This window comes from Phoxinus phoxinus (assembly GCF_949152265.1).
Source record: "Phoxinus phoxinus genome assembly, chromosome: 15".
Taxonomy (NCBI): Eukaryota; Metazoa; Chordata; class Actinopteri; order Cypriniformes; family Leuciscidae; genus Phoxinus; species Phoxinus phoxinus.
In genome coordinates, this window is record NC_136890.1 from 17586180 (window position 1) to 17602138 (window position 15959).

Consider the following 15959-nt stretch of genomic DNA (forward strand, 5'->3'; position numbering starts at 1 on the left):
ACACTGCTCCGCTTCGCTCACATGCTCTGTTCAGAGACGAATCAGACCAATCAAGTGAAGATGTCCGTCTTGTCGATTTCGGTCTTTGTCAGTTCACTACTTAATAAATGCATTGCTTCAGGCCCTTGGCTATTTCTCAGAAAATTGCTTGATCATTAAGTTTGATGTGTTGGGGAAATTTCATAATCTCCTGCTATTTCTCGTTCTAAACCTGTTTGTGGAGCGCAGCATGCTGTCCCATCAGCCTGTGTAATAGATCATTTCGAGAGGGTGTTGGGGTCTGTCATTAGCCACCTGCTTGAGTCGTACTCTTTCTGCAATCCTTGCTAAACACCCTCAGGCTCCTCTGTTATCCCGTACCGGCAAGACCTTTTAATGATGTTAATTTTGTTTTGGTTACAGGCTAACTCTCAAGATTTATATGTTGAGGAAACTTGAGTAGGCTTAGAGGTCTCTTGTCAACATGTACCACACTGATTTAAGGTGAAATTAATGGCTGTCCTTTTAAAAGAGTTCTTTGGAGGTGAAGTGTGTAAAATAGTCTTTCCTAGCCCAGTTTAATATGCAGGGGAAACTATAAGTAAGTCTCTTGCAGTGAATCAGTGAACATACTGTATTTATATGATTAAAAATAGTAGCATTGTGAAATACTATTATAATGTAAAATAACTGTCTTTCATTTTAATACATTTATGTATTAAATGTATTATGTCATTTATTCCTGTGATGCAAAGCTGAATTTTCAGCATTATTACTCCAGTCTTCAGTGTCACATGATTTTTCAGAAATCATTCTCATATGCTGATTTGCTGCTCAAGAAACATTTCTGACTATTATCAATGTTGAAAACATCTGCTTAATATTTTTGTTCAAACCGTGATATTTTTTTTTTCAGGATTCTTGGATGAACAAGGTTCAAAAGAACAGCATTTATTTTATATAGACACATATTATTTTTATATTATACATTTCAATATTGTCTCGTTTAAAAAAAAAACAACAACTTTTGAATGGTAGTGTGTATGCAAACACTTGTCAGGGTTCCTACAATGATGCAAATTAAGGGATGTTTTAAAATGCTGGAAAATGTATGAATAAAAAATGTTTTAGTTATGACAGATTTCATACATTTAATTAGGTATTTAATAAAAAAAAATCCAGTAATACATCACCAGTGGAAAAGTCATAAAAAAGAATAATCTTAAAGCCAATGAAAAATAATGGAAATGTTTATTAATATAAATGTCCTTGATATAAATTAATGAACCACTGAAAACATCTTGGAAATGCATTGGTCAGAAGGTCATTATTTCCATTACATTGGGTGTCACTAGTGGTGTGGAACATTCTCCCATTAAAATTTCATACTTCACAGCTCAGATCATGCTTCATCCATTTTTGCATAATAATGCAGTTTTTCTCTGTTTCAGGTCCGCATCGAAACGGCCACAACTCTAAAGCTGGATATCCTTTTCTCTGAGTGATGCTGAGCCTGTCGTAGTTTCCAGTCTTTACACCAGAGTGGTCATTTGTCAACTTTAATTGCATGCATTTTTAGCACACTTGTAATTAGTTTGCCTATTAACCCATAGCCATTCCCGCTTGTTTGCGTATGATTACTCGAATCACTTTCATCCTCATTCATCTTCATGTCTGATAATCAGGTGTGTATTTAAGAGGTCGTTGTGGTCATTACACTTAACTCTGCCTCACCCGTCGATGACTTCGAGTTCAGAACTGAGCAATTTTTACCGGTAAGATCGTTGTTTTGAACATTTGACATCATTACATTTCATTTATTGATTTAAAGGTCTTCACTCTTCATTAACATCTATTTTATTCCTCTTCAGTACCTGGAGTCTATTTTCGGCCTGCTGTTCCAGCTGTTGCAACAGGTCAATGAATGCGACACCAAAATGCAAGTTCTCCACGTTATTTCTTGCGTCATCGAAAGAGTCAGCATCCAGGTGAGCTTCAGTCATCAAATGATGTCATCTGAAAACTGAGGGTGCAATCTTTACCCCCTGGGGTCACATGCTTTTCTATTTAAAACGCTAGTATTTGTTGTTTTTGCACACTGAAAGACATATTGATGTCAAGTCATTACCTTACCATGCCGACTGAGGACAAGGCCACGACCTGCTTGAAAATGACCTTTTATTGCGTGAGTCTTGACTCTGAGCCATTTGAAGAATGACAGTTATATTAATCATGGTAGAATACAAAGATTCATGAATCATGATTTAAGCTTTGTTAGGTCAAACATGCATAAATTACAACGGGTCATACCGTGTAAAGTGGAAGCTTTTTGAGAAGTAATCTTCCGTATCAATTGTGTGCAGCACTGGAGTTATTAAATGTCCTCTTCAATGATTCAATGCTCCACTGTATATACTCAGCTTAAAGTTTAGTCAAATGACCAGCATTAAATATGACAGTGTTTCCACGCAGCATGTTCGTTCTTGTTTCTTTTTTTTGGTTCTCAAATCTGTGCTTTGTAACCATAGGAGAAATTCATTCTCGTTTTTTGTTGTTGTTGTAATTACGAGCTTAGAAATGTATCTTTTGACCCTTGACAGATCTGTTTGACCTTTTAGCCTCCATGTTCTGAAGAGAGAAAAAAAACACCTTTCAATCAGACTCTCTCTTGATCTTTAACTGCTTTTTTGCAAGTTCCTCATGCCACAGCTTAGCTAGTTTCAGCTTTTGTTAAAGCCTGTGTCGCTCATGGTTTCAAATCTGACCCGGCTCTCGTGTTAGCATGGAGTGCACATGTAGTGTTCTAGACAGTTTTGGGGAAATCAGATCAAATCTTTGGGAGCTATTTGAAATCTTCTAGTTTGCCCATGTATTCACAGTCCTCCCTGAAAGGAAAGTTAAATGGATTTATTAATGTCTTTTATCATGCGCCTTCTGAAACGTGATCTTTAGCATCTTTCTGACATTAGATGAATACATCGACACATTTTATGCGTCAGCAGGGTTTGAAATTAACAACCGCCAAATGCGGGTAAAAATCAACTGTGGCGGGTAACGCTGTCAAATCACTAGCCAATTTGGCGTGTTACTTATTATGTTTACTCACTTGGCTGGGGAAGTGATGCCTCTAGGCCGATCCGAAATGAAACTGGGCCGATTCTGTTATGGAGAGGTAGAAGAGAATTTATTAATCCTAAACACCTGAAGAACTAACAATATTGGAGTGAAACATATGAAAGTTTGTCGGAGTTTCTGTCTGTTCCTGTTTCTGCATATCTTTCTGAAGGATAGGAATATGTAGAATTTTGAGAAGAAAAAAATATATAGTTGTGAATATCTCTGATTATTTCAGTCCAATTTTGTGGAAAGCCTGTTTTGGCCTCAAAATAAATAAATAAATAAAGATAAAATTAGAAAGTCGCCTTGTGAGAAAGTCACACTGTGAGATATAAGATCACAATTAAAATAAATAATTAAAATCTTTTAAAGCTGTTTCGCTCTCAGAGTAAAAAAAAAAAAAACACGTTAATTGCAAAGTTATTTCTCCCAATTGCAAGATCTAAAGTTGTGTGAAATAAAGTTGCAATTAACATTTTGAGGCGGAAACGTCGTCATTAGGTTTAAATTGTTTCTGCGGCACATTTGTGTTGCTTATTTCACATGAAATGTTGTTGTGGAAACTTTGTTTTCCTTTTAACAGAAGAAAATACTGAGGTGATGAATGAAATAATATGAATATATATTAATACATAAAATATGAGGCTGGCAGAGGTTGCGTTAGATAAAAATGTACAGAATTTTAAAACCATTGATGGATAATAATTCAAAATGCTTTCTGTCGTTCTGTTGACAGATACATGTAAGGTATCTGCTCTTTTATGTTTCCCACAGTAAAGGATGCTGATAGAGGTTAGAAGTAAAGAATATAACGTTTTAGGGCACCCCTGCAAAAAATTGACTGCAAATTTTTAACACTGTATAAATGGGTCATAATATTCTTTTGAAAAATTATGTTTCAGAGAAGTTCAAAGAAAAATAGGGTAAAAACTAATAGTAATAATAATGGTGTTTATTATATAGAACTATTATTCAAAGTTATTTTTCATATTTAATTCATAATTTGACATTGACTCACTTTTTTTTTTACATAGTAAAACATTTACTATAGTATAAATTGGTCACCTACCTATATGTTTCCCTCAATAGAGGATCATCATATTTGAGTATCATTGCATTTAAAAACTCCATAACTGTAATTGTTGGTTACTGCAGTTTTAGAATCAAATGACAGCCATCATTAGAATGACCAGGTCCCACCTTCTTTAAAGTGTAATCACATTTTAGAGGCTCTTTGAAGCTGACCTGTTTTCTGATTTTTCTTTTTAATTCATCTAAAGCATCCAGGCTAAAAAAAAAAAAAGAAAGAATTTGGTTTGTTTGTGTGCTCCTTTGCAATTAAGATCAGTGCTTTACTTTCCTCCTCTCTTCTAGATTCGACCGTACGTGGGCTGCTTGGTTCAGTACCTTCCTCTTCTTTGGAAGCAGTCAGAAGAACACAACATGCTCCGCTGTGCCATTCTCACTACCCTCATCCATCTCGTACAGGTACGGCATACCCACGGGGCCAAGAAAGAAACAGATAACGAGCCTTTGAAACGGTCGGGTCGGGTGTTTAGCATTCTGTTTGTGTTTCAAGTGCTGACTTGGACGTGATGTGCGTACCACCACCGGTTTTCACCGTCGTCTTCTGTTGATATGAACAAATGCCCTCCAGCCATGCTGAGCACTTCTCTGGTTTTCTGGTTTTGCAGAAGACCTTTATTTTAGTACGAAACACTTCATCCTTTCCTGCTGTGAGTGTATGAACACACATGCGGACAGGGGCTTGTTATTGATGGGTGTATTTGAAAATTGCCACAGTGCTTCTCCATCTTCCTCCACATGGGATCCTGCAAGCTGCTCTTTTTATCCTGTCTTTTTTTTTTTTTTTTTTCCCTTCTTTTTTTTTTGCTCTATGAATCAGGAGCAGTTTCTGTGTCACTCCGGCCCCTGAGGAGATGAGTGACACTCACATTTAAACCATCCAGAGGCTGCAGTAGCTGGATATCTTGAGCTTGGTTTAACTGAGAGCTCCATTGAGCAACGCTTTGCTGATGCAGGAACACCCCTTTTCACACTTTTTGACAATTTGTGACTTTAAAAATAAAATAAAATCAATTTTGGCTAACTGGATACTGGGTTATGCATACTGCATACTGGGTTGTGACTCTTGGTGGGTACTTTTACACGACAACGATGTACTAAAAATGGCAAAGTTTTTCCTTTGTGCTTTTGCTTACAGGGACAACATTGACAAAACGATCCCTATTCACACGGACCAGCGAAAACGACTCTAAACGCTCTATTGTGCATGTCAGGCCAGTAGTTGACTGTCACTTTGTAAAGAAAAATGATGCGCCTATAGACTGAACACTTAATACACGTTAGAGATTTTACGTCACAGAGATTTGTCTGTAATATACTGTTCATTTAAATAATTATTAACATTTACATTTATTTAGTTATTTAAATACTTTATAATTAAATAATTGTTAATAATTACATTAAACAATGACTAAATATTAAATTTATATTATTAATTACCAATTGATTTGCCATTTATTAATTATATTTATTAACTAATTAATTATTTAATTATAAAAACATTTATATAATGGCACATTTAAGTTAATAATTATTAAATATAGTTATTAACAATTATTGAATAAATAAATAAATTGAATCATGGTGAATTTAAATAAGAAATCATATTGAGCAAAATGATGGATTAAATTCTCTTTATGGCAATTTTTTTTTTTTTTGCCAAAATTGTATCAAAGCATAATTGGGTCTCACATAGCCAGTGTCCACATTTTATCTTGTTTTGGCCAGAAATACACTATATGACTGACATATAAAGCAACCAACCAAAATGCTTTTTCTTTTTCTTTTTTTTTCATTATATATGGATTTGTCTGAAATATACTGTGATCATTTAATATGTTATCAATAATTATTAATTTAATATTGGAATTTTATTTATTTCTATATTGAGCAGAGCTCAGCCAAAGTCACTTCGAAGTTGTGCATGTTTGGAAGTGGAGCCGAGAGGGAAAGCTGAGCACTGAACAAGGAAGGACAGGGCACCGTATAGTTTTCGCCTTTTTTCTCTTTCGGCCAAAAGTCGAAAATGCCATTTATTTCATAGTTCATTTCATAAATATTAAACTGAGGAGAATTATTGAGCAATCATCAGCTTGAATGAGCTGGTCTTTGTGTTTGAAAGTGCTCTTTTCTTCAGTAACCACATCTTGCATATTAACTTTCTCGCTCACGTTAAAGACCCTTTTATTACATCGTCTTCAGTTCTTGTAAATCACAGGCACATGAATCAGTCTAAAAGATCGCCCAAGGCTTGGCTGAAATTTGCATACTTCCAAAAATCCGAAACTTGTGCCAGCTTAGTTGACCAGCACTCATTAATCTTTTCTTCTTTTCTTTTTTCCCCTGCTAACTCTTTAGATTTGCTTATTAAACTGCCAGCAGTCCTTCAGGAAGCTATCTTTTGTTTGCATATCTCACCACCCGCCATCAGCAGTTTGCTATTAACCTTGCATTTATTTGTGTTTTCTGTGGCCTCCTCTTCCAGCCATATGGTATCACAGCTGCTGCTCTCCAGCTTGGCACAGAATGCTGAAGAGACAATATTACCAGTCAACATTCAAAGTCAATCATCCCTAAATGGCCCCATCATGGGTCCATCCCCAAAAGCATATTTCTGACAGATGCTCCAAAATGGATGCTCTCTTTATTGCACACTTGGATTTGGATATGATTTGTTGACCTGCAGAGGCTAAATTGCCTTGGCTTGCAAAGTTGGCCGTTGTTATTGATGGAGCTTTTGTTTGGAATTTGGAATGTTTGGAAACTTTTTTGATAAACTAGAATAGTTTTGTAAACTAGTTGGAATTTTTCTTTGGTAAATGAGTCTATATCTGATTTTTGTGGTTGAATCATATTTTCATGTAATCCTGAACACTTTGACTGGTTTAGATGTGTATGCTGGAAGGTGGCTCTACCGCTACCCTAGTATCCACGTTATTTATCAAAACAGATGTGCGAGATTTATATTGTCTTTGTTGGGTGGAAACTTTGACTCTATATATGGACAGGTTCTTTAAAGTCATTATTGTGAACATTTTGAAAATGTTGGAACATATTGTCTGTAATTAGAATGGCCTGTATGGCCTGAGGCAATATGTGCACTGCATTACGTTTTCAGCAACTTACAGGTAAAAATGTAGCTATGTGGTCTCTGTTTTTTTTCATATGACCAAAATCTCATGTTAATAAAGACGATGTTCCGCACTGGTTATTTATGACAGTCTGGGATTACAATTAAGAGACTGACAATCTTTTCCACTCCTCAAATGCATAAAACATTAGCCGTTATATATATATATATATATATATATATATATATATATATATATATATATATATATATATATAGTTACTTGAGTAAAGCAAACGCTGTGCTTATTCAAAGAACCAGTTCTTTATTTACCCTTTCATTGCAAGCAAGCAGAGACGGTCCAAACTGCGTGAAGCACTTCATTAGCGATAGAGGCGGATTGGAGTTATAATGTTTGACCAACAGTTTGAGGAGCCAATTGAGTTATGACGTTCAGTCTCAAGCTGTTTTTAATACGTTTTATTGATTTGAATATTTGCAAAACCTCCAGTCAGACATAAAGGTTGACCAATAGTAATGATTTATGAAAAATAATAATAATATGGAGATACCAGTACAAGGTTTCTGCGACAATATACAGTATAAGCTTATTAGCTTATGTATTATTAGGAGTTAGGACAGAGTGTTACAGTACTGCAACTCATCGTTTAGGAAAACGCAAACCCAATTTCCTCGTCTCTTTTCTTTCATTATGGCTTTTCGTGTCTATGGTGGGTGTCCTTGGCTTCTGTTTGTTGTTTTTCATCACTGGCCCATTGACAGTAACTAAGCTTCACCTGGATCCTACGGATGGTACAGCTCTACCTTCTCTGAGCCCCCCAGAGCTCTCCATCTGTGATTTTGATGGACAGCTCCGAATCAGCAGACCGCCGAAGGCAGTCATGCCCTGAACTTAAGAGCCCTTTGTGGTGGTCTATGTGATGAGCCCTCATCAGTCAGAGGCTGAGAGGACATATCTCACCCAGGGGATAGCGAGGCTCGCTCAAGACCAGGCCCTTGAATGAACTCAGAAAACACACGACCGCTGGTGTATTCCTGATATCCCCTTACTGACACAATATCACACCTGCCGCTATTCAGACAGAAAATGATGTTTTTTTGCTCGGTTGTAAGAAACTCATTTTGGCAGCGCTCCTTATCTTGACAACCTGTTATCACATTTTTATCTGAATACAAATGTTTTTTTGTTTTTTTTGGCTGCATCTTCATTGTACAACTGTTAGGAATCTATACCACAGCTAATGTTCAGGGCTTTCACATTGTTTTATATTCATTCTGAAAAAGTTAAGTGATCGGTTTTTCCCAGGTATTATTGGTTGAAATATTGTTTTGCATTGTCCAGGGCCTGGGAGCGGAAAGCAAGAATCTGTATCCCTTCCTCCTACCGGTTATCCAGCTCAGCACAGATGTTTCGCAGCCCCCTCATGTGTACCTGCTGGAAGATGGTCTGGAGCTCTGGTAAGTCTCCAAAAATGTAACTGTGCCAAAGGTTTAAACTATGAATAAAAGTTTCAAGTCCATTTATAGGTCATTTAGCCTTTTGTACACTTTCAGTCAAAAGTCTGGACACCCCTGACTGGCTTAGAGGTTTATGTTTTAATGGTTGAAATGGTTTTGAAGACAAATATGAATTGTGCCTATACCTATGTATGAATGTCTTTTTAAAATGTTTTTTTTTTTTGGGGGGGGGGGGGGGGGGGGGACTCTTTAGTGAAATAAAAGCAGTGGACAAGTGTCAATATACAATCAGTAGCCTTTACAAAGCTTCCTTAGTGAATTGAGTTGTGCAGGTATGATGTCACTTTGTAGGCCAACTGGCAAGTTAGCTGAGCTGGTTCCCTCGACAAAAACCCAATAGGATTTTCCCATAGGCTTTGGATAATCGCTAAAAACAAGCTCTGTGATCAACAAAGGTTTATGATACTTGCACGTTTTGTCCATCAAGATAATTATCACAGATGAACTCAACTTTTATGAATTTCGAAGCCTAAATGCACTAAAGCTAAAGGTAGGCTACAAACGAACTACGACACTGTCCCATGAATTCAACGTCACCATCACTAAGCTTCCGTCAACTCTTTCAGTTTTTATCTAAAAACATTTTTTCCAGAACTTTTAAATAAGAATAGTTTTTAAGAGCACAATTATAAGCATAATGATGCTGTAAAAGCGGGCTGAACTTACCTTTTCGCCGTGATGACATTTAAACTCCTCGACACAGCCTCTGTAGTCCCATTTAGCCACTTGTTAGCAACTGCCTTTTCAAGACACATAATAGCTTAAAAAAGTCAGAGTGGGGTAATATTGATGTATTGTATGTCGTAGAATAAAACATGAAAGTGTATTGAGCTTGTTCACCACTCTATAGAACATGGCATTGGTTGAGAAGAGAGTCTGCAGAGCTGTAACAAAAACTTTTTTTAAATGTAGCCAAAATCAGATTTGAGTGTGAGCAGGTCTTGGTCCGAACTGACCCGCTTGCGCAAAAGAACAATAACAAAGACTGCACGCAACATGGAATTCTACGGAAGTAAACACAGAGGTTATTTAAGTCCCCATATACACCTTCATTTATAAGGTGATGTGCCATGGCTGGAAGCCAGCGAATTTGTGCACAGTCAATAATGAGGATACAAACTAGGGTGAAGAGAACGAGCAAAGGTTTTCTTGTTTAGGTTTTCCAAGTTTGGCTAAGCATGCTGTCACTGTAATACATTTAAGTATAACTGTTCAATGTCTCTCCACTGAATAACTTCGCTGCTCTCTTCCATATTCACTGAGTGACCAAATATCTACCGGTTTGTAAAATCTTTTGTGACTCGAGTGACTCCCGTCAACACAGAATTGTGATGAATGTCGATCTAGAGTGACATAAAAGTCGCATGAATTCTGAAAAGATCAGATTCTATTCCAGTGTTCACTGTTATAAAATAAAGAGATCTGTGTCACAAATAAGGACAAAAAAAGCTTCTTATGCCTCCAGTCTGAACATAGCCTAGTTGGAGCTGTCCCTGCTCTAGCACCCGGGGCATCGTACTTATCGTTGATATTATCAAGTTTTAATGTACCAAAGCTTTATAGTGTATACTTTATAATGTACCTACAGCAGTTTACAATAGGCTAAAAGTCAAAATGGCTACCAGGCAATATGGTTGACCTTGAATATGACTGGTCATTGTACTTCGTTTGACCTAAGGAATCTCTAGAGGTTTGACTTTAGGCCATATGATTAGAAAAGCTATTGACAATTTGAACAATTAGTACAATTTCCTAAATTTCACAGGCATCTTTAAACCCTCAGGGCATTGACTCTTCCCAGATGTTGAAAGCATTACCAAGATTCAGCCTCATATCTGTTCATATCTTCCAAATAGAAAGTAATGCTAAAATAAAGTTGTAAACCAACAGGTAGCAATATAGTACACAATATTGGACGATCGATTTAGTGGCGATTGAAAAAGACAGTATCTACAACAAAGGGGTGATAAGTTGTAAGAGAATGAAAAGTCAAACTTTTAGTGGGTCAGAGCACTCTTCTCCAGCATTGGGCTGCCATAGATCAATACAAAAAGAGGCACACACCTTTGGTAACAATAAGTAGTGTGCCCACTGTCCAAAATTGACTGGTAGTGTTTCCATTATATTCTCACTTGTCTCTGAAGTCCTTTATTTGTCTATACTCTCTATATATTCCACGTTCTGAGTATTCTAATGCTGTCTGCTCTCCATATACTGTCACAATTTTATTTTATGTCCGTGTCTATCCAGGCAATATGTATCAGCGGGATCCCATATCTGATCTGATCTCAATTCACTGCAAGAGTGGTTATATCTCATCTCATCTCACGCTTCTTCTACATAGAGACTGAATTCTGTAATATGCAGAATGAGGAATTTTATTTAATTTTATATATTTTTAGATATATACTTTTAGATTCAAGTATTTATTTTTTTCATTGCCCTAAAGACCCCAAAAGTATTTGACGTCACATTTCACCCAACGTAGTGCGTAAAAAGTTCAAATCTGTCATCAAATTCTCCAAAAACTACATGCGAGTCGTGTGGCTGTTTCACCTCTGTGCTCCACGCTGCTCAGCGATGCCAGTGGTGAGGGCAGCACAGAATAACGTGGCACGTACTCTCCTCGGGCTCTTGTGCTGTTTTGTGCGCTGTGTGTGTTCAGCTGGCCACCGTGGTGGACATAAGGATAGAACAAATTTCCAGCTTTCTGTTAGCTCTCTTCATACTGCTAACTTGCTGCTCACCGTTGTAGAAGAAAGTCAACTAGTGGTATCGACACTGCCATAGCAATTGAATCGGCCTCCTTTCAGTTCATTAGAATGGAATAAGCCACGACCTTACTGGAAGTTCGATTGAAAGACGAATTTCATAAAAATGCATGGGACATAGTGTACTTTCATTCCGATCCACAAAATGTATTACATTTCATGAAATATACGCTACTGTTAACAAGTGTATGGTCAGTGAGTTTTTTTTAGTTTTTTTAGAATTTACTATAATTATTAAGCACAGATGCATTAAATTTATCAAAAGTGTCAGTAAAGACTTTTTCATTGTTATAAAAAAATCTATTTCAAATAAATGCTGTTCTTTTTAACTTTCTATTCATCAAAGAATCTTTAAAAAAAATGTACCACGGCTTTAATAATAATAAGAAATGTTTCTTGAGCGCTAAATCAGCAAATGATTTCTGAAGGATCATGTGACACTGAAGACTGGAGTAATGACTGCTGAAAAGTCAGCTTTGCCATCACATGAATAAATTGCATTAAGTTGTAATAATATTTCTGTTTATTTTCTGATCAAATAAATGTAGCCTTGTTGAGCATCTTTCAAAAGCATTAAAAGATCTCACGACCAAACTTTTGAACACCTGTGTATGTAACGAAATACACATTTCTAGACTTTCAAGCCTTTTTAAACTCGTTTTATTTTTCTTTAAAAATAAAATTTTGCCTTTCTGCGTTCTGTTTGATATCTCAATTCATATTCTGAAATTAAGTTTATTTCAGATTTTCAACTTCAAATTGTGTATAACTGTGGAAAAAGAAGGTATTTCATTCCTTGACAGTTTTGTAATAACAAATTAACGTTATCATGTAAAATATCAAGTTTTTTTTATGGGTTGAGATTTACCCAGTTCATGACTAAGGATATGAGTGTCACATTTCTTTGTTCGAGATATTCCTAACATAAGGAATATAGCTAAAGCATTGCACTTGTATTAACTGCCCTCAATCTAAATGGGATCCCAGTTAGTGGCTGTTTCACTCCTGTCAACCACTGACACGCGTAATGCTTAAAAGATTTGTGTGACAAATTGCCTGTCCAGATGCGAATGATAGCATGAATCATTGGAGTTGGTCCTCGGAGGAACCGGGCCAGCACTTTTCTATGTAAGTGCCCCGTATTACACTTGCTGTCAAGCGACAAGACAACGCTGAGTCAGGAGAAATCTTACGCATAAATTAATTTATCTTCAGCTCCGGGTTTTGAACCGCTTGTCCTACATTCCGATCAATATTGTCCGTGATAATAAGCTCAACCCTCCTTTGTATTTATAGATTTCTTTTGTAGTGCTGTAATTCATATACGTTTTATCTTTTTCTCCTTTCTGAGTGAATTTCTTTTCTCTCTGTTCCGTCAGTCTTCTCATTCTCTTTGCTCATCTCTTTGAAGACCCCCCCCCCCCCCCCCCCACCACCACACACCCTCTCTCTCGGTTTGTTGTTCTTCCCCGCTGTCCATTTATCATTTTCTCTGAGTCACTCTATCTCTCTTGGATCAAGACAAAGAGTGTCACTCTGTACAATAACCCGACCTGCACAAAGACTCCTCTGTAGCCTCTGGATCAAATATAGCAGCACTTCAACAAATTTAGCAGCATCCATTCATTTTCTGCAATGCTTTTATAAAAGATTACCTGTTTTGTTTAAAGATGGAAGATGCTCAGCTTGAAGCCACCCTTTTTATGAATTGGTGCCATGAACGTGTTTCCATGGACACTAAAAGCATAGTTCTTTCATTGTAATATTACTATTATATTACTAAAGATAATTTTTTTTTTTTGTCTTTCCATGTCATGATGATCAAGTAACATATTTGACTAAAAAAAAAAGGTGTTGCATTTTAAATGAAGGCTGTTTAAATGGCATGATCTTTTCCTTCATTCAGGTTTGTGACTTTAGAGAACAGCCCTGCCATCACCCCTGAGCTTCTGAGGATCTTCCAGAATATGTATGCCCTACTTGGTAAGTAGATGCCTCTGAATTAATGCAGTTCACAGACTTTTCCATCTGAATTCTTTATCTCAATTTAGATAGTTGTTGACCTCAATCTTTTTTATTATTATTTAACTGTATCCACCTTTTTCCTACGCCCCATGACATTTTGCGCAAATTATGGGAGGAACGTATGGGAGTTAAACTGTAAGCAATTAGCGAAAGGTTTGCTTAATGAACGCAGCAATAAGTAACTTTGCTTTCCATTTGTTACTTAAAGCTCACTTATTAATCGCGATTAATCGCATCCAAAATAAAAGTTTGTGTTTACTTAATATATGTGTGTATGATTATTTTTTATATTTAAATACACACACATGCATGTATATATTTGAGAAATATTTGCATTTATATACTGCATATATATTTTTATATAATTTATATTATATATAAATAGAATTATTTTATATATAAATAACACATTTTTCTTAAATGTATACATGCATTGTGTGTGTATTTATATATACAAAATAATTATACACAGTACACACATATATTATGTAAACACAAACTTTTACTTAGGATTCGATTAATCGCGATTAATCGTTTCATAGCCCTACACAACAACAAAAAAACGACTAGCTTAACTAATAAAGTTAAAACATTATTAAAGGCAAGTGAACAGACAGTAAAAAGAACAAATACTGTACACCAATTACAAGCATGGATATTTACAACATAACAAAGTTACAAATAAAGTAAGGTCTAACTGTAGTATTAATTTCGGGTTCAGAAATGTAAGAATTAAATGTAAAAACACTATGTTCACTGTATACATTTAATATAGATTATTTTTTGTTTAAAGCTGTGTTTTGTTGTTTGATTAACATGACAGACAACATCAGGTTGTAAGTTGCTGTCACTTTAAGACAATATACATGCAGAGATCCAGTACAATGCATAATACACATCCGATTTCTCTCTCAACTTGTTCACTTAAGACATAACCGATTGTGTTTACGAGAATACTTGCCGAGACTGGTATTGTGACATAATTTGTGTGTATGTGTCCATCCAAGTGCATGGGGACACGAAAGAGGAATCAGTTCGGAGTTTGCACGCTATCTGAAACACGCCTCTCTGTGTGTGCGGCTGATAACAGCGCACGATACAGAATTCAATTCTCTTTTGCCTCTTCTAGTACGGGAATGGTCTTAAAATCTATTGAATGCGCAAGAAAAAACACGTTCAAATGATAACCTTTCACTCTATTGCGGTTAAACTTTGATCCGCAATTGATCCGCGAATCACATGCGTCCCGAACCGCGGGGCCTGGTCCGTACGGATCACGGATCAACAACCAATCCGTTTAACCCCTAGGATCAACCTAAAAGCCATTTTTACTGTCGAATGTCTTTTTCCTGCTGAATTTCCAGGTCAGAACTGAATTCATCCTCTTCAATTTTCTCAATTCTTGTCTGCTGAATATTAACTAGGTTGACCTCAATCCTGTAGTCTAATGAGTTTTTACAATTTCAAGTCAGATTGGTTGTCAATCAGCAGCTTACTTATTCATGTGGGTGAGCAGAGGCCAATTTCATATCTGGTTGATGGTTGTTGAGCTCTTTATTCTGCTCAGTTAGATCCCTTTAGTGGTTGTCTCTTTCACTTGTATCTTTAAGTCACTTAAATGTTATTTTGGTTGTAATAGGATTGTTTCTCAGATGTGAATACGATGATTTTCAGACCGACTGAGGCGACACAAAAAAATGCTGGTTTTGCTTCCCTGGAGTTGTATTAGAATTAGATAATTAGCGGTTTGATTGGGGCACTGTAATTAAATATGCTTGCATCACCGCCTCCTAGCCTCTGGGAAATGTCACACAGGAGTGTTCGCTGGATAGGGACCGTTCAAGCGTAAGGCCAACACCTCTCATAACCTTAGATGGTTGGAAAGATGCGTAGCCGTCGGAGTCGAGGGATGGTAGAGGTCAGTACGAGAGAGAGAATAAGAGAAAGCGTTATATTAAAGCATCTGCCGGTCCATTGAAATGCAAAGAGAGGCAGCTGATTGAAGTGATTTTTCCATTTGCATGCTCATTTCTCCTATCCTCGTCTCTTTCAGGTGCTGATGGTAATATTAGCACAAGGGCCTGTTAAGACTCAGTCTCTTTCATCCATTCTTTGGGGAGATAGTTGAGAGAGAGAAAAAAATTCTCTCCATGGAATGGAATGAGGATGGCCTCTGACCGGAAATTAGTCTGTATGATCTAGAGATTTAGAAAGTACTGGTACAAACTTGATACTGAAATAAAAAAAAATATAGCCTACCAACATTAAGCCCGGGACACACCAAGCCGACAGTTTTTTATTTTTTATTTTTATTTTTTGAGCTTAGTTTTTTTCAGTGTATTCCACACCGTTAGCTCTAGTCAGATGCTTTT

General features: G+C 36.5%; 1 protein-coding gene across 1 annotated transcript in view; it reads left to right on the plus strand.

Annotated features, from left to right (window-relative positions):
• Positions 1-15959, plus strand: part of ipo11 (importin 11) — a 172197-nt gene that overhangs the window by 100761 nt on the left and 55477 nt on the right. Inside the window, exons 17-22 of the mRNA XM_079637995.1 lie at positions 1431-1464; positions 1714-1754; positions 1851-1967; positions 4471-4584; positions 8616-8731; positions 13469-13545. Coding sequence (XP_079494121.1) covers positions 1431-1464; positions 1714-1754; positions 1851-1967; positions 4471-4584; positions 8616-8731; positions 13469-13545 — 499 coding nt within the window. The remainder of the gene's footprint in view (positions 1-1430; positions 1465-1713; positions 1755-1850; positions 1968-4470; positions 4585-8615; positions 8732-13468; positions 13546-15959) is intronic.